Below are 24,851 nucleotides of genomic sequence, written 5' to 3'. Positions count from 1 at the left end.
ATCCCATGATCAGAGGACTGGAATCTTCTTGGGCTAGGCTACTTCATGGGTTTGTAAGATCTATTGTGGTCCTATTCTAAAGTGCACTACATTCCGACTAAAATGCCTAAGTGCACTACATTCAGACTAAAGTGCCTAGATTGTTTCTGAAGCCAAAATATTGTGTAGGAGGTAACATGCATAATACTACAAGAGTATTAATGTGACACCTACTTAAATATAAACTACCTTTATAGCTTTTTTCCCACACACTGGTTACTCTTTAAAGCTTTTCTACCATTAAATACGTTTCATTCTATTCATGGTACGTATTCATAATTTTAGTACCTACATTTTTATATACAAAAATTGTGTAATACTTTTCTGGAGTACTGCGATATTACAACAAAGCTGATAGTTCTATTATTGATCCAATTTTTTATGACTGCATGTCCATGCAAAATCGTGGTCAAAAATATATATTAAGAAGTATTTAGAAAAAATAATATAAAAGCAGTGGAAAGGAATGTCCACTTCACTTTGACACTTGTTTGACGTTGAGAATTGTCGTGATGTTTACATTAGGGATGTGACATTGCTGATGAAAAATCGATTTTCATCTAATCGATTTATTTTTTAAGTATGAAAAATCGATTAATAAATAATCGATTTTTCTTAAGAAAATAATCGATTTTATTATATTGATAGATTTTTCCTAATTTTTCAATTAATGTCAAAATAAACGCTATATACATTATATCAATACATTTATTTACAATTAAGTTTGAAAAATGAAGTTTCAGCAACGCATAAGGAATAACATGTAGCGGGAGCGATGATTCGGCTCGACCGCCACCAAAGGGAAGATCTTCCGCCAGGCTAGGTGTTAAGCCTGGGGAACCGCGGCTCCAACGATGTTGTGTCGGAGGTTGTATATATAGCTCCAATCCGTGAAATCTTTGAAATCGCGTCTTAGATTCTTCGCTGCTATTGGTTGAGCGCGTCAATTTCTTCGCGACGATTGACAGTAGTTGTTTGATTGGATGTTGTGACGAGTGGCGTAGAGATGTCGCCACAAACATATCAACCGAATGTCGGTAAAATACTGTTCATCGACTAACTCCATCTAGAGAATGTTTGATTAAATGAATCATCTAAACTGTTTTAAAAGTACAGAAAGAATGCACAGATGGCGTTTATGTAATATTATGGAGCTATGATAGTATTCTTTGGCAGTTCGCGTTCCGGGCTCCAAGCCAGAAGACAAAAACGTAATGTCGGAGTGCATTTATTGCATGATTATAAAAATCGTTTTTTAATCGATTATTAATTTAAAAAAAATCACTTATAAAAATCGATTTTTACTTTAAAAAAATCGATTTTTAATCGATTTTTTCCATAATCGATTTTTTTTTCACATTCCTAGTTTACATTCACATCACATGGCGGGTAGAAGAAATGATTATTTCTAAGATAAATTAATGAAAATATTTTGCAAGTAACATGTTTGGCGATAGTTTAATTAGCCAATATGTCGTCAGAATTAGTAGTCAATTCTGTAAGACAGTTTTTAGCGTCTCATTTCATGTTAGTCGAGGATGAGTGGCTGACAGGGTATGTTTTGATAAAATCCATTTGTATTTTTGAAACAAACTTTCTGTAGAATCTCTGCTTTTAAATATTTTATTTTAGATGTGTGGAGTATTTGACTGAAGATAGCAGTAACAATTACAGTATCAATGAAATACAAAACCTGGCTAAAGAACAGTGGTTACTGAATGACTTGAAAGACATTTGCCCAGGCAGCTTACCGCCCAACTTGAGAAATGTACAGAAGACAGTGTTAAATGGAAAGTTTGCGCTACAGATCAATGCAGCTGTTGATATAGGTAGGTTAAGTTTTTTATTTTATTCTAGTTATACTATTACTGTTAAACTTAAACCCTCAGAAGTTGTTTGACATGTTGGTTGTTTACAAAACTATGTCACTTAGTATCAAATTCCTCTGCGTTTATATCGGGGTACTTTAAGACCATAATTTTATGGTTTGTGCCTAAAGTTCCAAAACAAGGTTGAACAGGAGATTCTATAAGTAGATATTTGAATGTATTAAATGTTCATTCTGTAAATAGCTAAAAACATTAATTGTTCACTTAAACATTCCATTTCTAAGTTAATCATGGTTAGGATCTTCCCCAGGGATGATATAACTGGGTGACAAACAACATTAGACCTGTTTCCATTTGTGTAAATGTATTGGTGCAGGTACGCCGGCTTATCAACAATATTTGAAGCTGCAGAAAGTGAACCTGGAGAACATTGATGCCACTACAAAGTTTGAGGATAAAGTGCCAAGTCATAGGTAAACACACACACAAATAAAAAGTAAATAAATATAAAGAGGACAAATAACACAGAATTAGTTAGCCTCGAAGTAAGTTCGAAACTTGTTTTATGCGATACTAACTCAATTATAATTAACACACATATAGTAAATATCCAAGACCCAGGTCTGATCACCCAAAGGGATCAACTCTTCATTATATTCCATTCCATTCTGATCCCCCTCCCTACTAAATGGGTATCAAAATAGAACAGAAAATAATTTAAAAAAAAATTAATTCACTAGGGTGTCAGATTTTGGGGATCAGAAAAGTGTAACCCTGAAATTTTTAGGTCAATGGAGTTACATATATACGGTCACGTCTATATTCCTGACTGAAGACTGAATGGCCACGTTCAGCTATTTGGCTTTATGATAGAATTGAGATTCTAATAGTTACAGGTTGCTAGTCCATCGCCTAAAAAGAATCCCAAGTGTGTAAGCCTATCCCTTAGTCGACTTTTACCACATCCATGAGAAAGAGATGGAGTAGTCCTCTTCTTTTTTGTATTGGTGCCGGGAACCACACGGTCTATAACGTCACAGTCTTATAATAATAATTTATCTCTATTTCAGAATGATAAAGTTATTCCTCACAGATGGCGTTCAAGAGGTGTCTGCTATTGAATACAAACCCATGAGAAATTTGAGCTGCGATGTAACGCCTGGTTGCAAGATGTATATAAAAGGTACTGTCATCAATACTGATGGTGTTTAGATAATTAGCTGGGATGTAAAATAAAATACTGTGTGTTGGTAAAAATTAAGAAAACTATAATAAAAAATTTAAAACATAATAATAATTCTAACTTCAATATGTCTTAAAAAAATTTATTAAAAAAATTAAAAGAGGATTCTACTTTTTCGAAACGTAAAATTATAACTTTTCTGTAAGCGGCCAGTGTCTAAATTAACAATGTATTTTTAAACAGATGGTATGATGCATGTGGATATAAATAATACCACTCAAAAATTCAAGGTGAAGCTGGAAAGGAAGACAAAGTTGAAAAGTGTTGAAAATTTGAGAAAACAAAATTCAGTCATTTCCATCTTTGTTATGTTTTACAATAACTCTTTATTGCACCACTATTAATTATTATTACTTTATTTTACTGTTTGAATATCAATTCTATCATTAAGCTAAACAGCTGCACTAGGCCTGTCACTCTTTTCAAGACTGTTGGCTCTATCTGCCCCGCAAGGGATATAGTCATTATTACATGTATGTATGCTTTGGCTATGGATGGATTTTGATGAAGTTTGTTAAATATTTTATGTCCTATGTCAGACATAGGACTCTTTATTCTGGAATTTTCCGTGACTTTTGATCAACGTCAAATATACCATAATAAACCACTTCAGGGCCAGTGGAATGTCGGCGCGGTGTCATCCTGCTCACAGAGAGTGCTATAGAGCTGTTAGGAGGCGAGGTCCAGGAAATCGCCATCTCCAACTCTCTGGCAGGGCTTCTGTCTTCCAAGTTAGGGCTTCCAATCTCTCAGGGTTAGTTCACTTTGAAATATATTTTTTTTTATTTAGGCTAGCCTAGCCTAGGGAGTAAGGAAAGAATAAGATTGCACCAGCTGCATTATGTTATTGTTACCCACTTTTCACAATATTCTATCTACTACTACTCTACTACAAATAGATTTCACATTTAGAGCAATAGATGCCCCGTTACACAGCAAGAATGTGTCATTCTTGTATTTTTAACTTGTGAAAAACAACAAAAGTGACTTGTTAATTGCCTTATCTTTTGGAATTTAGTCATAAAGTTGGTATATCTTTTTTTTTGTCAATTTCAGAACCAGCACACAACACAACAATAAGAAACACCAATATCCCCACCCCACACTCCGATGTTCCACCTAGATTGGAACACCACGAGTTAACTGAACCTTCTAGACCAGTAGCGAGAGTCACCAGCCTCCAAATAGCCAACAACTTTGCTGATGATGAAATAGACATTGATCAATTAGCAGCAATAGAAGCTCAATATACCGAAAACACAGCGAAAAGACCCCTCAGTGTTGCCAGTACTAACCCAGAAAAGAAAATGAGAATTGAAACAGTAAACAAATCAGATGACTATCCGGACGATGCTGACATATTTTTCGACGAAGACGAAGATTATTTGAGGGTACTCGAAGAAAAAATTGATGCTAAAGATCGTGAAATTAATGCGACTTCAAGTGAAGGTCCAATATCAGTGCCAGCTGAGCCTTTCGTTTATATTAAACAAATTAACGATATGAATGCAACAGAAAAAACTGGGAAAGTTTTTAAAGTAAAAGCGCAGATAATAAAATTGCTCTCAAAGTTATCAGTCGGTAAAGAAGGTTGGAGTTTGCGGTGTAGTATTGTAGATGGCACTGGGAGTATAGATGTGGATTTTACTAGTGATGTGCTATCCAAAGTGGTCGGGTTGACGCCGCAAGAGATGCATAGCATCAAGAAACAGATGGCTACTAACCCTGAAATGAAGGAAAAAGCTGTTTCGGTAAGTTTTGTGTTGGATTAAGTTCCTAAGTGTCGCTTCCGACCGGAATACTTGTAGCTTGTAGCGGCAACGGCGGAACGGAATTTTTTTATTCACTATTTGACTCTTTTATTGCATATCTAAATAGGGACTATATAGGTTTATGCTATCAACTTGCTATACAAAGATGATATGGTTATATTTGGAAGATATAAAATTTTGTTTTATTTTTAATAAGTAATTATCAGTTATCTATGAAATACATTATAATTAGTATGATTAATATAAATTTATATTATTTAATAAAAAAATAGAATTTAGCTTGCCCAAGTTTTTATTTTTTGAGATATAAGAAGTTACTAAATCAGCTTATGATGATACATGTTAGATGAATAAGGCTTAAGATTCTTCATAAGTTAGTGCCAATGATCAATTCTTTTTCTATCGAAATTGAATCTTATGTATTCTTGTGTAAATTAATAAAACAAAGTCTCTTTTACAGGCCCTACAAAAAGCTAAGGACACATTGCAAGTACTACACTGTATTATAGAGCTAACAATATTAGAAGTGCCCAAGATAACGTCTTTAGAACCTTACAGTGATAGACACGTAGAAATATTGAAGAAAAGAATCCAATGCACTGGGTTATAGCAAAAAATTGTTTGCTTATAACTTTATAAAAAACTGGTCTTTTTATTTCTCATCTTCGCATTGTCAAAATTGTGGCTTCGGGATCCGCCTTCCGACCAAAATAAGAGCAGATAAAGCTAAAGAAATTGAACCCTCAAAATGAGTGGTCATGGTCATTCCTTGGTTGGTGATCAATTTATATTCTCACTGATATTTAACAATATGGTGAAGTGGTTTCTTCGAATAAACAAGGTCACAAAAGTTATGTAAAGCTGTAATGACCTTATCATAACTGAAATTCCAGAATAATTACTTTTGTATCAATGTCTAAAGTACCCTCAGAGTCTGTGTATGCTGTAAATATTACACTTTTTATTTATGTATAAATATGTTGCAAATATTTATCTATATTTAGTTGAAATGTTGGAATTTATTAAAAATTTCCTTTAAAGTAGGTATATGTATACAAAAAGAACAATAAAAACACAATTGACGTTTTAAGACTATATTTTATTTAAATACACCTGGTTTATAATGCAGTAGTTGAATTCAATGTACAAAAGTTATCAAATAATAATATAACACAGGCTAACTCACGGTACAATTCTATCGACAAATGCAAACAACTGACGTTGAAGCATGGCAACACTGGGCGATATATTAGTACGAGAAACGTTAAGGCTCTCTATAAGATGGTATTTAGGTATATAGTATTTAAGTTTTACTCAAAGTTTAATTATAACTAACCATCAAAAATCCTCCATAAAATGGACGAGTCATCAATAATATTGAAAGAAAATTTATATCCCAAGGAAATACATTAAATATGTACGGCTTCAGCAGTTTCAAATTGTTATTTACGCTTGAGAAACGCATGTATCAAAAAAAAGCAAATAAGAATAATCGAAAGTAAATAAGAGTTAGAGAACTTTAGTACTCATAACCCAGTGTTGCCAGCTTCGACCCTACACCGACGATTAGTTACACGCGGGTAAAGCAACAAAATTGAGAACTCGCAATAAACAATACATAATTAAAACTTAACTGAAACTCAAGATCAAAGTTATCATGGCTTTACAAAATCTAAATCTACATTAAAATAATGCATGGTAATTAAGTCGATTAGGGTTGACACGCATAATTACTATTACGCTTAAGTTTCTTTTGCCATAACAATAAAATAGTTATACAAACTGTTAAGTTCTATGTAATGTAGTAAAATTATTGTTTTGACAAATATTCTTCAAAAATTCACGTATATGCATGGCAACCCTAAATCTAAATAGGGATTACAATAACCACGATTTAAAATAACAATTTCTTTAAAACATGAAAATTATTACCATCCCATGAAGCGAATGGTCAAATAAATATGTATGTACAATTTCTGTGCCTTGAAGCAAATTATACATAGAAAATTACAAAATCATAATATTCATAATACATAATTGTGAAAATATGTAAATATCATAAATTCAACGCATCCGCAAGATATTTTCTTGAATTAAATAATCCAATAGTATTTTTCTAAGCGGATTTTTCATAATCAAGATATACTCAAGATGACATTCATAAAGGTATTAATTGTTGAAAAAAATTGTCACATTAGTTGACAGATATCAGAGATTAGAAAAATCCACCCTCAGATTACATCATAGCACGCATTCAGGTATTATTTGCGTTTACTTAAAAATCTCACGAAGTGAAATCTCTAAATTGAAGTTCTGTTAATCAAAATGAAGCAATTACAAATTCTTCGGGATAAGCAAAAATTTATATATAAAAAAACAAAGCATTGGCTTGAAAATACTGTTGTATTGCTTTCTTTTCATTAAGTGTCCAATTTAGACAAATCGAAAGATACATGAACACAGACTTCTTCAAATATATAGATACAAACTTTTTAACTGCGGATGCGAAGTTCAATAATTGACTAAAACGCGAGTTACGTATAAATAAATAAATTCAGACAAATCATTTCATACTCCATATGGTTTAAAATCGAAATCTACCTATGTATGTATACTGCGTGCTTGACTATCCAATGGAAGACCACCATTGAAATTGAACGACACAACCAAATTATAACTAGTGCGCACCGATTGTTACATTTTTAACTTACTATATTAACATAATGATACTGACAACGCATTAAGGAGGGTACGGCGCAAATGACACACGCCTCTGTTTTCTATAGCGAGTTTATGTTTTTAAGTTGATGGACTTGTCATTACAGAAGTATAGATTAAATGAATTAATCAATTTCTTATGTGAGGAATTACTTAATATGTATGAAATAATAATACTTTCAACGTGTGACAAAACTTTGATTTAGGTTATTCAGTTAAATCATCGTCATAACGGTTAATGAGCATGCGATAATGTGAAATTGGGGATGAAAAAAAAATGGCGCAACTCAAAAATCGACTTTATGCTGATACAAATTAATCAAAGTTAACGAAAACTAAACTAAGTTAAGTGGCATTTCCATAGAATCACACGAATCGGTCATTACTATAAAATCTGCGTGTTATAAACAGGTGCATACAATTTGACCCTCAAAATGGCTGTAGAGATGCAATACAGGCTGGAGCCAGTTTTTGGTGCCAAAATATATTAACTTTGTGACGCTTGTTTTTGTTAGATTTGGTTTGGTCTAAGGGAACTAAATTTATTATGTATAATGAAATAGAACATGTTATCTTAATCCTTTCTAGAAAGCTTCTTAGATGCAGGAACTTCATTGTTATCTGTACATGAACAGGTCTATTTTTTATTATTTTTCCTGTTGTGTGCATCTTTAGGTTTAATTGATAATATTAGCTGTTGTAGTGTGTCAAAATTTCATCAAAGGAATTTCTCAATTTAATGATGACAATATATTTCGCCTTTTTCCGATTGACTCAAAGTACACACCTCAGGAAAAAGATCAGAAAATGAAAACGTAACAAACCGCACATTCGAAATGGGACGATATTCAAAGTCATACATCGCGATAAAATATAATTAATTTAAAACGCAAAGCCAATAAATGAAATTTCAAAACTATTTACAGGACTGGCGGAACATGCATATAATGACGTCACGCAATCCTCTCTACGTATTATATCCATTCTAAGCTTCAGTCTTCCACTTAAATGCCACTCCAACACAAATTGTTAGGCCATTCAGCGCACACGGCAAGGAGAGCGGGCGGGCGTTGTTAGTAGATCCTCTCGTAGAAAAGGAGATATGCCTGTGCGTTCAACACTTTATCTTCGGTCACTTCTGTGACCATACTGTCGGATATATAGTACCACTTGCCGGACGGCGCTTCTGCGGCGGAGCCCGGGCCTTCCCCGGACTCGTACCCGGACAGGTCGGACTCCGAGTCGGCGTCGCCGTCTCCGTTGGCGCTGGCGGCCGGGATGTTGGCGCTCTTGGGCAGGAACCACCAGCGGGGGTCCCCGGCCCTCACCGGCTGCCTCACCTTCACGTACGCCACGTAATGCCCCCCGTGCATCCCCCCCGAATGCTCCACCACTCCGTACAACGAATACAAAAGTTCGTTCTGCCCGCGCGCGACATTCGGCAGTTTCTTCAACTTGTCCATTGCACAGAACGGCGCCAAGTCCAATATGGTCGGGAAGTCGACGTGTTTGGACATCTTCCTGAACATGCACCGCGGACCTATTTGGAACCGTTTGAGATGGAGGATCAAGATCGCGGGCGGACTGGACACTAAGAAGCGCTTGGTCGCGTTAGTGTATACGGTCTTGCCATCTTTGCCGTTAATTCTCTCTGTGCAGTTGTCGCATCCGACTTTATTGTTCCCTGTTAGGAGTTCTAGAGCTGTGAATTGGCTCAGGCATGACTGGATGCTGCACTCGTCTTCCTCGCATACGTAAGGTGAAGAGAGAGTCGGTCTGGAGTATAAATAATCATTAGTGTTGGTCTCCTTTTTGTTGACGTCCACGTTATAGACTTTAGGTTCCAAAGCTGTGGTCCTTGGTCTGAACGTGGTCCGAGCAGATGTTCCCCGTTCGGGCTCTGGTTCAGCTGCCACCGGAGACGGCTGTGAGGGTTGGGCCTTCGAATTTTTAGAATCCTCCATAATAAGCTTCAACTCGTCCACTTTATTAGCGATGTTTTGGTAGTAATTATGCAAATCATTGATCACTAAGTTCTTATTCTCCGGTAAGGATTCGTAACTGCTTTCTCCGCTATGTTCCAGCACATTCTTACATCCTTGAACACTGATGCCTCTAGAGACGACTTCGTTTGAATATTCCATAGCAAAAGATCTTCTCGAAGCCGGCCTTTCCAATTCAGTTCTAGGAGTAGGCTTAGTGCCGGCCGCTTCAGACTCTGGTGTTTCAAAGTCTTTGTCCGGCGACAAGTTATTGTGTTGCGGGCTCGACAGATCGAGGTTTATTTCGCTCGATAGAGAACTATGACTGCCAAGTTCTTTACCGTTGATCGGAGAGTCCACATTGTCCACGGTCTCTGTTGAATTATGTTTCGTGGTTTCAGGACTCGCAACGCCCGAGTCAGGGTTGGACAGGTTCTCAAGAGATATGAGAGGTTTGTATTCTAAGGGTATAGCCACAGTGGAGGTTGACGAATCGACCAACTCCACTTTATCGGCATTTTCCGGAGTATTGTCGCTCTTTTCCTTCAAGTCGTAAGTGAGATGGTAAGCGGCGAAATTGGACGCCGTGTCCGAAACAGGTTTTGTATCAACATTATCATTGTCTTCGGCATTATCTCTTTTATAATCACACGGGAGCTGCAAAGTCGGGAATCGCGGAGGCGGTTGTGTTACGCATTTATCTTTATCTGCACATTCCGGAGTGTTATCATTCTTTTCTTTATCGAGATCGACCGGACTAGTGCGATAGGTGCTGTGAGTTGTGTTCCCGAGTTTATCGTAGTTGTACGTGGAGTCGCTCATGTGGTACGCTGCGAAGTTGGAGGCAGTGTGGGCGATGGCCTGGCTGCCCACGGAGCTGGTGTGGGTGTCGTTGCGCCTGGGCACGTCTTCGAGGTTGTCCTCCACGTCAGCGTCAGACTGCTCGGAGGAGGACTTGCCGTCGTCTTTGGCGCCGTTGGTGCCGGCCTCCGCGGCTGGAGACTCCTCTTTGGGAGCAGCGTGACCTGGAAGAATAATTTTGTTGAGTGCGACTGGAGTTTACACATAGTTTGGGAGGTTGATTTATCAATGTTTTTAAAATGAACGATAGTACATACTGTACAGGCTATGTGTAACAATAAATATAAATTATATTTATTTTTTTACTCGTGACACTGAGTTTTCTTTAAACTTTACGTTTTTTCTGACATAATAAGCTGACTGAGTAACAAATATAGGAATTTATGCCACTTCTTAATCCCTGACGAGGTTGACAGCATCTATATAAAACACAAATCTAAACTAAGTTTGACTTGTAAGTAACATTATCACAACATACGATTAATCATTTAAAACTTCAGATAATCAAAGAAAAAGCATGGGATTCTCTAAAACGGAATTACAAACAGATCATGCAATTATATACCACTAGTGTTCCTGCGGTGAGCTCTCCGCTTCTTCTCCTTCTTCAGTTGGTGTTTTGAAGGTTTGTTCTCTTCTTGTGTGTTATACGTATTTTCATCTGCAAATTAGTATGTCACATCACAAACTGGGCCTTAGCGTTATGTGATTAAGGCTAATATTGGAGAAAACAAGCAAGGTTTGACAACACTTTGGTGGTTCAAAAATGAGTAAGGGTTAGAAAATATTAGTTTATTAACACAAAAACATGATACAATACCGGTGATAAAAGTTGAACTAAATTTATATTTTGAACAGGTATTATGCTGTGGCACCCTTTTTGATGTATATCGCTTCATATTTACTCCAGAAACATGGTCAAAGGCCGATCACCTTTGTACAAAGGACTATTGCCAAAAGGTTGGTGGCACGAAACTTTATACAGGGTGTTAAGGAAAAGAGGTTAAAACCCTTATTTATTTCAATTACTCTGAACAAGAGTTAGATACTGAGTGCTCTCCCTTGCAGTAAACATAGCGAACTTTTTTTTTAGGTTCACCCACATGATACATGATAAACACAACTAATATTTCACTCAATATTCTAGCACGCAACCCAATTATAGGTGGACACATCTTTCATAAATAATATAGGTAATTTCAAACTAAGACTTAAGTACAGATAAATAAACAACGACGAAATATAAACAAATACTATCTAAGGCATTTTTGTGAGTTACTTTTGACTTTTGAAAAAAAAAAAAGGTTCATTCATATCTAGACTATGACATTTGCCGTCTATTATAAGTGCAGTGCATTCTAGGTAAAGGCACGTTCCTTCCAAGGTTATTTTGTGCACGGGGGACGACCATATCCATATTATTTACCACACACCCTGTATAACATACCATTAGGCGTTTTCCTTCTCAACACAGCGGGGGGCTGGGGCCTGCAAGCGGCCACCGGAAGAGACAGGTCCAGGAAATACTCCGCTCGGTCTGATTGGTTGAAACAGTCTTGACATTCCAGTGTGGACACAAGGAACCCGCGGAACACCTGGAAATAAACATTTTAGTTATTTTTTTTTTAATTTAATACATTTAACATACACCAGAGAGCTGACTAGGATCAGATGCCAGGATGGTAGCGTTGTGAAAGGAGAAGAATGTGTACTAAAGATATGGAAGGACTATTTTGAAAGTTTATTTGAAAAAAAGGAAGGAAATAAGAAAGATTTCTGCTATAGCGAAGAAAAAGAGAATGAGATGGAAGGCGAAATTGAAATGTTCGAAATTGTGGAAGCACTTAAGAGTATGAAAGCGGGAAAGGCTGCTGGGTGTGATAGAGTGTCGGTCGAGATGCTTAAAGCAGGAAAAGGCGTAGTAGCTAGTCAGTTGTACTGCCTTTTCAATTTGTGTTGGAGAAGCGGCCGAGTACCAAAAGATTGGTGTAAGGCTGTTATCGTGCCACTTTACAAAGGAAAAGGGTCACAGCTGGACTGCAAAAATTATCGTGGTATAAGCCTGCTTAGCGTCGTCGGCAAATTGTATGCTAAGGTATTGATTAATAGAGTCAGGAATGAAACTGATGACAAAATATGGGATGCTCAAGCGGGATTTCGAAAGGGAATGGGATGTACTGATCAGGTCTTTTCCTTGCGGTGCATAGCCGAAAAGTTTTTGGCCAAGAGTCAAAAAGTCTATTGCACATTCGTAGATCTGGAAAAGGCCTATGACAGAGTTGAGAGGAATGAATTGTGGTCAGCACTTTCTATGCATGGGGTGAGCAGTCTCTTAATACGAGCACTGAAATCCTTATATGAGGATTCGAGTGCTTGTGTCAGGATAAACGGAGCGCACACTGAGTGGTTTAAGATTGAGAAAGGCGTTAGGCAAGGATGTGTTGCGTCACCGTGGCTGTTCAACCTATTTATGGATAGCTGTTTGACAGATTTGAAAGAGTCTAAAAGTGGATTAAGGATGAATGAGTTACTCGTCAAATGTCTGCTCTATGCCGACGATCAGGTTATACTGGCGTCATCAGCGGAGGAGTTACAGGAGATGGTAAACTGTATGCATGAAGCTTTAAAAGAGAAAGGAATGAAAGTGAACGTAAGTAAAACTAAAACACTGGTTTTTGAAATGGAGAAAGAAATGACAGCATGTAATATTTTGATTGGAGGAGAAAAAGTGGAGCAAGTGAAAGAGTTTGTATATCTAGGATCAAAGTTTACATCAGATGGCAAGTATGATAGTGATATTGAAAGGAGAGTGAACGCGGGGAACATGGTGAATGGAGCTTTGCATGCCTTTATGAGCAGTCAGAAACTATCCAAAAAGGCTCGACTGGCTGTGCACAGGGGCGTGTTGGTCCCGACATTAATGTATGGGAGTGAAAGTTGGGTATGGCAAAAGAAGCATGAAAGCAGAATAAATGCAGTGGAAATGAGAGCGTTAAGGAGTATGATGGGTGTGAAATTGAGTGACAGGATAAGGAACAGCGTGATAAGGGAATGTTGTGATGTGAAAGAAGATGTAGTTACAGGAATAGAAAAGGGTATGTTAAGATGGTTCGGTCATGTGGAGAGGATGAATGAAAGCAGGTTGACTAAGCAGATATACAAGGAGAGTGTGGAGGGAAAGGTCGGAGTGGGAAGACCTAGACGAACGTATCTTGATCAAATTAAGGACGTCCTGGTAAAGGGTCAGGTCAAAAGTACCCGAAACCGCCGAGCTTGTATGAAGAGAGTTATGAATGTGGACGAAGCGAAAGAAGTATGCAGAGATCGTGGCAAGTGGAAAGAGGTAGTCTCTGCCTACCCCTCCGGGAAAGAGGCGTGATTTTATGTATGTATGTATGTATGTTAACATACACAAAGGTAGACAGAGCCAACCTTATTGACTTAAAAGGCATGTACAGCTGTATGGCATGATGGAATTGAGATTCAAATACTGACAGGTTGCTAGCCAATCGCCTAGAAGAAGAATCCCAATTAGTCTTTCTCTTGATCACCACTTATACATTTAAATAAACAAAAATTACTGACTAACAAGTAACTGCTCATGAACACATCAAAAGTAGCCGAAGAATGACTTCTGGTAAAGTTAGGTTTCAAAATAAGTAAAGGATTCCTATTTTTTAAATAGGCTTATTAGTTGTTATAGAAAAACTAGCTTCAAATAACACGCGCTGTTATCCTTTTTTCATAGAATATGCGCATGCGCCGTTTGCCCCTACATATAGATCGTATAACCTTAATTGCCAATAAAAGTCGTACAAGCGTAGGAGGCGTTGTTGCATACCGTCGCTGCTTAAACCCTCAGTCGTCTCTTACGATACCCACGTTAACATATGGGGTGGTGCTATCAGACTTTGTCGTTACCACACATCCTATAAAGTGGGAGTTTAAGTCTCATAAATCTTCTACATAAAATCACGCCTCTTTCCCGGAGGGGTAGGCAGAGACTACCCCTTTCCACTTGCCACGATCTCTGCATACTTCTACTTATGCACACTGACAAATATTGATTTTTCTAGTGAGCGGAATAGAGTTGAGTTTTATACCTGTTCTGGCCTCAGCATGGTGTCGGAGGCCTGTTGACCATAAAACTTGACCTTCTGCTTGACCTCCCCATCAACCTTGGCAGGGTCTACCTTGGAGCTCATGCCCAGGCTACTAAGAATCACGGACTGGTAGCGGCGTAGATCTTCCGATCTGTAAAGTTATAAAATTGCAGTTTACAAATGTGTTCATAACAGACTAACATTCATACACACATTCTTAAAGGTAAGTTATTTAATCTAAAGAGGTCACTTTTAGGCATATTGAGCGCTTAATAAAATTTAACAAGCACTAGACATTCTTTCGAAGTCTATATCCCTTGCGGGGTAGACAGACAAATACATACATATGCATACTTATAATCATGTCTATATCCCTGAAGGGGTAGACAGAGCCAAAAGTCATGAAAACAACAACAAAAGCCAAAAGACTGATGGCCTTTCAGTCTTTTGGCAGCCAGCGTTCAGCTGTATGGCTCAATGATGAAATAGAGTTTCAAATAGTGAAAGGTTGCTAGCCCATCGCCTACAAGAGTCCCAAGTTTATTAGCTTATCCCTTAGTCGCCATATACGACATCCCTGGGTAAGTCCTATTCTAAAATGACGGGAACCGCACGGCATCATACCTGACAGCCTCCAGCAAATGCCTCAGCAGCTCATGAGCGTCGTGTTGCTCCCCGCCGTCAAAATGAGGCAGATCCCTAAGTCGCCATATACGACATCACTGAGAAAGAGTCCTATTCTAAAATGACGGGAACCGCACGGCATCATACCTGACGGCCTCCAGCAAATGCCTTAGCAGCTCATGAGCGTCGTGTTGCTCGCCGCCGTCAAATTGAGGCAAATCCCTAAGTCGCCATATACGACATCCCTGGGAAAGAGTTCTATTTTAAAATGACGGGAACCACACGGCATCATACCTGACGGCCTCCAGCAAATGCCTCAGCAGCTCATGGGCATCGTGTTGCTCCCCGCCGTCAAATTGAGGCAGCTTATTCACCAGCGCTGATAGCAGTTTGCGGGGGGTGTACACTCCGCCTTCACCTGGATTCAGAACAGAATACATTAGTTATTGCATTACATGTTGGTTATTTTCACGCCTTTGTTCTAGTGACCCATGGCAGGCGGAAGACAGGAATGGAGAACATTAGAGGTGGCTTTTGTTGATTTCAGAAGAATACATATATTCTAAACACAAATTATATATAATGCGAAGCTCAAGACCGAGCGGGATGGCGACGCACTGTGGATGCCCTCTGCCCCAGCTAGGGGACATAGGACCTTAAATCAAGTAAGTCAAACACAAATTATATAATGAAGTTTTAAGAATTGTAATAATAATCTTAATAAAGGCTTATTTATTTATTAGTACGCATTCAATTTAAATTATTTTAAACTAGCTCAAAGTGCTCAGTAAAATAAAATCAGGTCTTTAGTTGGGTCGTGTTAATTTTTTATGCTTTTAATTTAATGTTGTTAAAAAAAAATTCTAACTATGACATGTGAAAGTACTCATTCACAAAAAATGAACACAAAGCAACGTTTTTTACAACAGTTTGATAAAATTGCAAGTTCCCAAATGTGAAGAAAAAAAAGTAGGTCACGTTCAACATGTTTTGTTGACGTGAAAGTAGGTGTTTTAAATTTAGCCTATGTAGGTTAGCTTAAATCACCGATACGGAAATATACCTATCGCCCAACGTTAAGCCACACTCTTTGTTTTGATTGAAGCAATCAAAAATTAACTTATCTGTACTAATATTATAAAGCTGATGAGTTTGTTTGTTTGTTTGAACGTGCTAAGCTCGGGAATTACTGGTTCGAATAAAAAAAATCTTTTTATGTTGAATAGACCATTAGGAAGGCTTTAGTTTATATAGGTAACAACATCACGCTGCAGCTTTTAGGAGTGAAGAAATAATAGAAAATGTGAAAAAAAGAACGGCGAAAATTATTTATCAATGATGCCCAAAATAACTATTTCACTCGGACGAAGTCGCGAGCACAGCTAGTTACTACTATTTGTTTTGTAAAGTAAACCACATTATCAAGTTACCATGACGCGGGAGGCGAATTTGCAGTGAAGTTGGGAAAGTTGATATGCTTTTGTCTGTATTAACGCTTCCCTGGGACCTGAGACACTTTAGCACCCTAAGATCATGAATTTCAGTTACAAAGTTCTGAAAATTTTTACCGATCCTGTGAGAGTCCTCTCTTAGAAATCACAAAATCCTAGGCGTAGATTAGATATATCTAAGTAACTAAATCTCCTATGCAGACTCATGGCACTTTAGAATAGGACCACTCCATCTCGTTCCAATAACAATAAACTTGGGATTTTTCTTGAAGCTGATGGACTAGCAACCTGGCACTATTTGAAACTCCACTCCATTATTAAGCTATACAGCTGCCCATGGCCTTACAGTCTTTTCAAGACTGTTGGCTCTGTCTATCCCGGTTTATATTTTCTAGGTTTCGAACATATATATTGTTTGATGATCTTGTTGTTGTTATTATTACAAATTAAATTTATTATTTGAGTAAAATAAAAAGATAAAACTTATCACATGTTACTTAACAACAGGCAGGGGGACTATTTTTGTTTTTAATTCTTATCACTACAGATACTGAAGTACTTCAATAAATGTTTTAAGACTAATTATTCTGTAATGAATTATAAGCTAGCTATTACATAATCTGAATAGCTGTAAAAAATGTTAATTGTTGAAACTGTATCAAATATTGCAACTATTGTATTTTTTTTTTAAATTCAATATCAAAACATTACAATGAAATAGTGGATCAGATCAACATACGGCTTTAACATAAGTTTAAATAAATAAAGGTTTAATAAGATTATCATACAGCAATACAATTTAGAAAGAAAGAAATGTAAAGTTTTTTTAAATACTGTTAAGATGATTAGTTATCTGACAGATAACATAAAAAATAATAGGCTCACAAAGTTGCAATTCGGAATGTTTGATTATTTCAAAATGTAACATACATACATACATAAACTCACGCCTCTTTCCCGGAGGGGTAGGCAGAGACTACCTCTTTCCACTTGCCACGATCCCTGCATACTTCCTTTGCTTCATCCACATTCATAACTCTCTTCATGCAAGCTCGGCGGTTTCAAAATGTAAGTAAGAACTTTTTACAGGAAGAGGAAATAATGTGTTTTTAATATCTCAAACACAGGTAGGAAACACACATCACATTTTGAAGCATTTAAAAATACCCTTTATCCAAAGAAAAATTTGTTTACACATTTTAGTGAGCTATTAAATTCTTTATAAATTGAGATTAGTGTTCATTTTTATTTTATTAGTGTTTTGTATCAATGACGATGTGCAATTGACCATTTGTTTCATATGGTCAATTACATGTCCACTATTTGGCACTAGTAAACAGTTGTAGCTCTTCCAAATAAATAAATATAAATTTTTACAGACTTCAAAAAGCTCTCTCATCTTTGCATGTTCCTAGTTGCACTCTCTACCACTATATCTCCAGGGCCTTGTGTCTACTTAGTAGTAAAGTACTACAAGTAAACTTACATGAAAATTAAAATTTTCGTATGTGTCAAATAATTGTGATTACACAATACCTGCTTGCAATTCTGCTAACGTCTCTGCCAAGGTACGGGTCAGGGTGCCCCACTCCGCAAGCTGTCCCGTGATCGGCGGGAGATCCACTTCCTTCCCCTCAGCATCCCCGTCAACCTTCAACTTCAACTTTCCTCCGGGAAGAGTGAATCTCTCTCCAGGAGTAGCCATTTCCTGTAGGACTTGTAATAAATAGGGAGTCTGAACTAAACATTGCATAACAGAGTTGAAAAAACATGTATTTCCTAAATTGGTGAGTCCTCTTACTCTAGGCAGGTTCATTGATGTTGCTTTATCCTTAAGTTTATCAGTTTTAATTAGATTTTCTACTGGCAGTCCTAAGTCTACTTTGCGGCTCTCAAAGTACAGTTCTATAGGAGGCAAGGGCTTTGGTTTCTCAACAACGACTTGTTTCTTTAGGAATTCAATGCATTCGTTCAGTTTTCTGGAGCTGGAGACTGGCACTTCATTGTCACAATCATAGCAATGTACCTCCCATGTTGTAGTGTTTACTGTGACAGAGTGTGGGTCAGAGTGGGCCTTCTTGTAGTGCTCTAGGGCGTGCTTGTTTCGCGCCCGCCCGCACAGCTGAGAACCACAACGTAAGCACATCCACAGTGTGAGATCTTCCTCGAAATCTGGGTCACATACTTCAGTCTTTGTCATTGCCTTGCACTCCGAACATTCTTTCTCGAAGCCACCAGCCTTCAGACATTTCTTCAATTTAACCAGGAACACAGATTTTGCAATATGAGGACATGCGGATTTGACGTTTTCATCGCAGGACTCTGTCGAATCGTCCCCGTTCTCGGTGGGATCACTAGCTTTCTTTTTCTTGACCATTTTCAAGCTGAATCAGGAAATTATCTGTAATACGTAACGAGATACGTGGTAATAATAACTGCAAGAAGACAAAAAGAGAAAAATGACAAATCTGTGTCGATAGCCATTGCACGCGTGACAACGCACATTCATCACGACTATCTCCACAATTAAGACTAAATATTATTTAAAAATACATAATTCTGAGTACTCACAAATGTCGACGAAACAAAGAAACAATTAAATAGTCAAGGCTAAAGGAAATCCTAATTTTAAGATTTTTCTTGTCAGAAAAGTAAACCACGGCCGTCAGCCATTTTAACTGTGTTGCCAGTAATATTTAAGTCATAAAATAAAATAAAGGTTCTTGTCCATACAACTCATTTAAGATATCGCCCCTAAAAAACTAAATAAAACTCGACCCCACTCGCTCGATCCTATGAAGAATAGACAAAATTTTATTTTTTGATGACAGTGACCTCTAGCGAAAATAAATGAAACTAGATTTCTGAAACGTCAACATTCAACATGAATTTTGTCGTGATGGAATCTGCTAATCAAATTGTGAATTTCCATTGATTTTTATTTAATTTCTATTGCCTGTGCTGTAATTTTTAGGAAAATAGCAGTCAAAGTGGTGACGCATAATTTTCACAAAGTTTCAATATGTAGTGTCGTGTAAAGTGTTGTGATATAATACGATTTCCCTTCATATTTCATGTTTGCGAGTTTTACTTAAATTTTCGTCACAATGTCGCTGCCGGGGAATGGTATCTTCGTCGTGCAAGGCGAGATGGCCATGCTGGTCACCGCTATGCGACGTAGCACTCGCTGGGGCTCCCATTCGTTCCCTAACGAAGAATATGATGTTCTCATGAGAACCTTTCAAGATCTCAAAACAATTTTGAATCAAGTGGAAGATCTGAGAATCCTGGACCCGGCCACCTATTTGAGTCCTTTCCTAGAAGTAATTCGAAGCAAGGAGACCACAGGCCCAGTGACAAGTCTTGCTCTTTCAGCAATACACAAGTTTTTGTCCTATGGATTGATAGGTTGGTGAATATTTATTTGGTTAAAATTGAAGCTTTGTTTACTTTGCTTTAATGAATTGGACTGATGAACTGCACAATATTTCACAATTATTTTTTATCAAAATCATATATCGTCGGTGATACTGCAATACCGCGTAAGCAACAATTGCTAATACCGCGTAACTAGTGGGTGATAAACTTTACAGGAGAGCAAAAAAACTGAATATATTCTATATTATGACAGCTTTGGCTGACTGAACTTTATATGAACTGTAAATATATGTACTTTAGCTATTAGTAAAGTCCATTGGTAAAATAACTCCATAGATGATATAAAAAATCACTTTCGCGGTAATGAATCATCAAAAATTAACACTTATTAAGCCTTTTCATTATTTACGCGTAATTGTAAGAGGGATGAAATAAAATATTGTGTATTCAATATTATTATTATTTTATGTTATACAACACCTTATCAGTCTTATTTTTAAATTAAGCCTTTACAAGTACTATATTATTAATTTAAGACATGGAAGTAGTTGAACAGCTACCTACCAATGCGAATATCAACATCTAACACATACAAATAAACATTTAGAAACAAAAACCGTACTAAGTACTTAAAATTCTTCCAAAACAAAAACAAAATTCTAACAGAACTTACAACATAATTTATGTAATACTAGTAGTAGGTAGTAAGAAGGTAATGCGACCTAAACATTTTGATGAGCAATCCCACGTTTTGCAATTTCTTTATCTTTACTCTTTTCAGTTCGAGGCAAATTTTTCAATTCGATGTGACGCTGATAATCCTCTTCAGAAACATTACCTACTGCATAAGAACAATAATAGTCACAGGCATCTTTTTTGGCTGAAAAAGACCTACGTTTTCCTCATTTAATATGTCAAAAAATAATTTTCTCGAAGCTACTGGCTTGCATTCTGACGACGAATATTCGACGTATATATTGTAAAATTGTGATTTTGATTGTATTATCGGTTCAACATACTGCTTTGTGGTTGATTGGGGACAATAATGTAAGGGCAACTTGGGCAATAAAGATTTGATTCAACAGAGTCTCGTTTAAAACTGTGCAAAATCGGAGTAAGGTTCGGATTTACTGAATTCACAAGTGTTCTATCACCAAGCTAGTAGCGGATAGTCCACTCTTTTATGCCTAATGTCGCCAGAAATGTCTTCAAACAAACTCTTTCTTTTTTACCGTCTATTTGTAAATAATATAGTTTAGTATCTGATCGTCTAGAATAACCTTCAGTTGTCTTCCTTTTAACATGTTCCGTATCAATCATTGACCGTACATACATCTTTTTCTCAGCCCTTGTCATGCTCCAAAAACGATTCAAAATGTCTTTTCTATTGTCCTCAGCCAGATTTGAACAAAATAAGATTTTATTTACTTCGACCACAAAATGCTAACATACACTTAGGGCCCATAGATCTTTCCGGTTTCGGTTGTTTTTGATGGTACTTATTGTCTCCTTTTTTATACCCAAGATAAGCTTTTCCTAACATTCTGTCCTTCTTATTTAGTTGTCTTTTCCAGGTTTCACAGTCAGCTTTACGTTTTCTTTTTCTTGAGTCTCTTGCAGCTTCTGGCTTCAAATTTCTTTCAGGAAAACTTTCAGAATCATAAGGTTCTATAGGCTCTATGTTGGTAATATCAGATAAAGGTACGCAGTCAGGATCGGTGGTAGAGTCATTGGGAGAAGGATGTACGAGATTTGTTGGGCAACATGCGGGACATCAGTGGATAGGATGTCATGTATTAGGATTATCCAGACAAAATTGTACAACCGTTTCTTCTGCTATGTTTGGGATGACAGTACATAAACAGTTGGGATCATCTTGAGTAACTTCAGTAACCATTTCTTCTACGACTACCGGTACTTGAAGTACTCGGATAGTCTGAAGTCATTTCTAAAATTGTTATTTCTTAAACATCTGAGACAGCAGTGGAAAAAGTGGGATCATCACGAGAAAAATCACCGTGGAAGTACTGGGAGTTTGGAGTAAAAGTTACAGTGTTTGATCAATAATATCTGGGATATCAGTAAATGAAGTCTGGCTGGGACAAATGGGGAAAATTGTTGTTAAAGTATCGCTATTAGCTATTTCATAACCGATATCTGTTATGTTCATCGGTGAGTCATTTTTTTAAGGTATGTTCATTATGGATTGTTTTTGTGAAAGTTTTTTATCTGAAATATTCTGCCTTTTCAGAAGAAGTTCCTGTCGTTGTCTTTGAAGATCTGTCATATTGGATTCTATTTTATTTTCTTAAAACTTCAATGACTGTTCACTGTTTATCTCTTCCATAATTATTTTATTAGTTATCTGAAATATAATATAAAGAAAATTTAATTCATAATCGCATAATCCACTAAGCTATTCTAACAACATTAGAGTGTAAATACCGCGTAAGTACACGAATCATGATGTAAAGAGAATGTTAAAATACCGCGTAACTACAATAGAGAAGTTATTTACCTTTTTAGTATTAATTATGCTAATTTAAAATAAATAAATTATTTAACATAGTGCCAAATGTAATAATATATAAAAATAAAACATATACTTACCGTTCAATTGAATAAACTCTGCTTAAATCACTGATAAATCGGAGACACTTACCAAACCACCAAACGCTCGTAGTAATTCTGTGTAGATTCGCGGTTTTGAAGCAAAATTCGTCAGTTCGCTATTCGCGCGGTTTTGAAAAGCTTGATTTGAACCGTTTTGATTGGATAAAGCGCTCGTGTGATCGCACAGGACGACGCCAATCGCTATCAAGAACATGTAGGCGCGAAATCTCAATTTTGATTTTTTCGTACTTCCGCGGTTTTTGCAACAGTTGGTTACGCGGTATTGCAGTATCACCGACGATATCTTTGTATGGGTATTTTCTGTTTACACTTTTCGTTCCTACTTGTCATGCCCTAGCTGCTAATGCATTTCCTTTTCTCTCAATCCCTTCATTATGCCATTGATGCAACATATTAACATATGATCACATCATTATTCCTTACAAGGTATACAGAACCTTCTTTCTCTTCTTATAAGAGTACACTCCACTTAACTACACAGACAAGAGTTAGATCTTACATTTAAGAAGGCAGAACCTACAGTATCAAAAAGACTCAAAGCCTCAAATGAGATTGAAATTATAGCAGGTTTCTAGCCCATCCCATAAAAATAGTAAAACAAAAGAAAGACTATTCTTCAACATTATAATTGGTACCCACAAGCTTGCATGCAGAAAGTTATGAGTGTAGATGAAGTTACAGTATACAGGAATTGTAGCAGTGCAAAGATGTAGTCTCTGTCTACCTCTCCAGGAAAGATGTGTGATGTAGTCTCTGTCTACCCCTCCAGGAAAGATGTGTGATTTACGTCTGTATGAATGTATGGAATTGTTTAAAACAAAAGATCAATGGTGTAAAATAAATAATTTCAGACCCAACACACCCCAGTGTGCCAGCCACAGTGGAGGACATAGCGGATGCTGTCACACACGCACGGTTTGTGGGAACTGATCACTCTTCCGATGGAGTTGTTCTCATGAAAATATTACAGGTGAGCCTGTTATTCAAATATTTGAAATGACAACGTACTAGTCTTTGTAGGGACTGATCTGGATCGATTTTGAGTTAATTTTGAATAATTTTATAGCCTCAAAGTGAGTTGAAGAATTGTGTTACAAGACCAAGAAATACTTATATAAATAACCATCCAAGACACAGGCTTATCAGAAAATGTTTGTTTCTCATCATGCCCTGGCGGAATTTCGTACTCGGACCTACTAAATAAATTAAAGTTGTGTTCTATCTTAACTAACCTGTATTTATTTAGCCAGGCATAAAGAGATGGTTCTAAAATTTGTAATGAATTACTGAGTACTGATGTACCAAATATAAGACTAAATTAGAACTAATCTTTCGTCATGAGGAAAGAAAGTTATTTATTCATGTTGATAATGTTGATAGTTTACCTTATTAGATTTCTTCTTTATAAGACTTTGATTATTTTTACAGGTCCTTCGCACACTGATGCTCAGCCCGGAAGGAGCCATGCTGACTGACGAAAGTGTTTGCGAGATCATGCTCAGTTGTTTCCGAATATGTTTTGAAACACGCCTCACAGGTACTTATTGTTAATTTATTTATACTTCATTAGATTTTGACCGTGACTTTAGTCTGCATGGTTCCTTTTTTAGCAATAAAAAGTAACCTATGTTTTCTCTCAAGGTTAACTCTATCTCTGTACCAAATTTCATAAAAATCTGTTTAGTGGTTTAGACAGACAGACTTACTTTTGCAATCATGATAGTAGGTATTATGCAAAATACAATATGGTGGTCACATTTCTCAGCCCTCCAGTCTTCATAAAAGATGGACTAAAGGCTAATAGCATTATCTAACAATGGACTTATGTGTGGGTGACATGAAAAATGATGAATTTAATGTTTGCTTTAAATTATTGGGTTGATAAGATATGCAATGATTATTTTTGTTGCATTATCAAGGTTTGCATGTTATAACTTACAATGTCACTAATTGTGTTTGATTACACTGAAGCAAGATAATCTCTCAAGAACAATTTGCACCTATAATTTACTAGAGATACAATTAAAATGGAAGTGAATGCTAAATCATTGAGAGACCAAAAGAATTAATGTTTCCTTAATGTACTGAAAAAAAAAAAACTATATCTATCCTATTTCACGTCGTAATAAAAAGCGAAACAGTGATAGTTTTTCGCGCGATACAAACGGCGTCGCGCGTGTCTAATTATATCTACTACCGCTTCTGAAACGCATGTGT

The 24,851-nt window shown here is 36.8% G+C and overlaps 3 protein-coding genes across 3 annotated transcripts in view; 2 read left to right on the top strand and 1 right to left on the bottom strand.

Annotated features, from left to right (window-relative positions):
• The first annotated feature begins 539 nt into the window (after positions 1-539).
• On the top strand, positions 540-5,961 carry LOC106134610 (recQ-mediated genome instability protein 1). The gene is made up of 8 exons (XM_013334708.2): positions 540-562; positions 1,419-1,593; positions 1,672-1,868; positions 2,245-2,341; positions 2,939-3,051; positions 3,725-3,865; positions 4,168-4,862; positions 5,344-5,961. Exons 2-8 carry the CDS (start codon positions 1,511-1,513, stop codon positions 5,491-5,493), a joined length of 1,476 nt encoding a protein of 491 aa, XP_013190162.2. The 5' UTR covers positions 540-562; positions 1,419-1,510; the 3' UTR covers positions 5,494-5,961.
• On the bottom strand, positions 5,962-19,345 carry LOC106134620 (ubiquitin carboxyl-terminal hydrolase 16/45). Its single transcript, XM_060948722.1, has 7 exons — positions 19,194-19,345; positions 18,159-19,023; positions 15,466-15,589; positions 14,548-14,698; positions 11,892-12,039; positions 11,010-11,105; positions 5,962-10,608 (listed from the first exon to the last, which is right to left on the bottom strand). Exons 2-7 carry the CDS (start codon positions 18,997-18,999, stop codon positions 8,675-8,677), a joined length of 3,294 nt encoding a protein of 1,097 aa, XP_060804705.1. The 5' UTR covers positions 19,000-19,023; positions 19,194-19,345; the 3' UTR covers positions 5,962-8,674.
• Positions 19,346-19,468: 123 nt separating this feature from the next.
• The window catches only part of LOC106134357 (Golgi-specific brefeldin A-resistance guanine nucleotide exchange factor 1), a 37,057-nt gene continuing 31,674 nt past the window's right edge, over positions 19,469-24,851 (top strand). Inside the window, exons 1-3 of the mRNA XM_060948802.1 lie at positions 19,469-20,030; positions 23,486-23,604; positions 24,063-24,171. Of these exons, the coding sequence (XP_060804785.1) occupies positions 19,730-20,030; positions 23,486-23,604; positions 24,063-24,171 (529 nt within the window). The 5' untranslated portion in view covers positions 19,469-19,729. The remainder of the gene's footprint in view (positions 20,031-23,485; positions 23,605-24,062; positions 24,172-24,851) is intronic.

The sequence above is a fragment of the Amyelois transitella genome, chromosome 17, assembly GCF_032362555.1.
Source record: "Amyelois transitella isolate CPQ chromosome 17, ilAmyTran1.1, whole genome shotgun sequence".
Classification (NCBI taxonomy): Eukaryota; Metazoa; Arthropoda; class Insecta; order Lepidoptera; family Pyralidae; genus Amyelois; species Amyelois transitella.
The sequence above is the reverse complement of the archived record's forward strand: the minus strand, read 5'-3'. Positions and strand labels throughout refer to the sequence as shown.

Excerpts from the sequence above, each read along its gene's own strand:
- LOC106134620 (XM_060948722.1), bottom strand. The coding sequence starts at position 18,999 with ATGGTCAAGAAAAAGAAAGCTAGTGATCCCACCGAGAACGGGGACGAT. Across the intron at positions 15,590-18,158 it reads GTTAGCAGAATTGCAAGCAG|GTGAAGGCGGAGTGTACACC; the intron begins GTATTGTGTAAT and ends TTCTGAATCCAG. Across the intron at positions 14,699-15,465 it reads CATTTGCTGGAGGCCGTCAG|ATCGGAAGATCTACGCCGCT; the intron begins GTATGATGCCGT and ends ATAACTTTACAG.
- LOC106134610 (XM_013334708.2), top strand. The coding sequence starts at position 1,511 with ATGTCGTCAGAATTAGTAGTCAATTCTGTAAGACAGTTTTTAGCGTCT. Across the intron at positions 2,342-2,938 it reads GATAAAGTGCCAAGTCATAG|AATGATAAAGTTATTCCTCA; the intron begins GTAAACACACAC and ends TCTCTATTTCAG. Across the intron at positions 3,866-4,167 it reads AGGGCTTCCAATCTCTCAGG|AACCAGCACACAACACAACA; the intron begins GTTAGTTCACTT and ends TGTCAATTTCAG.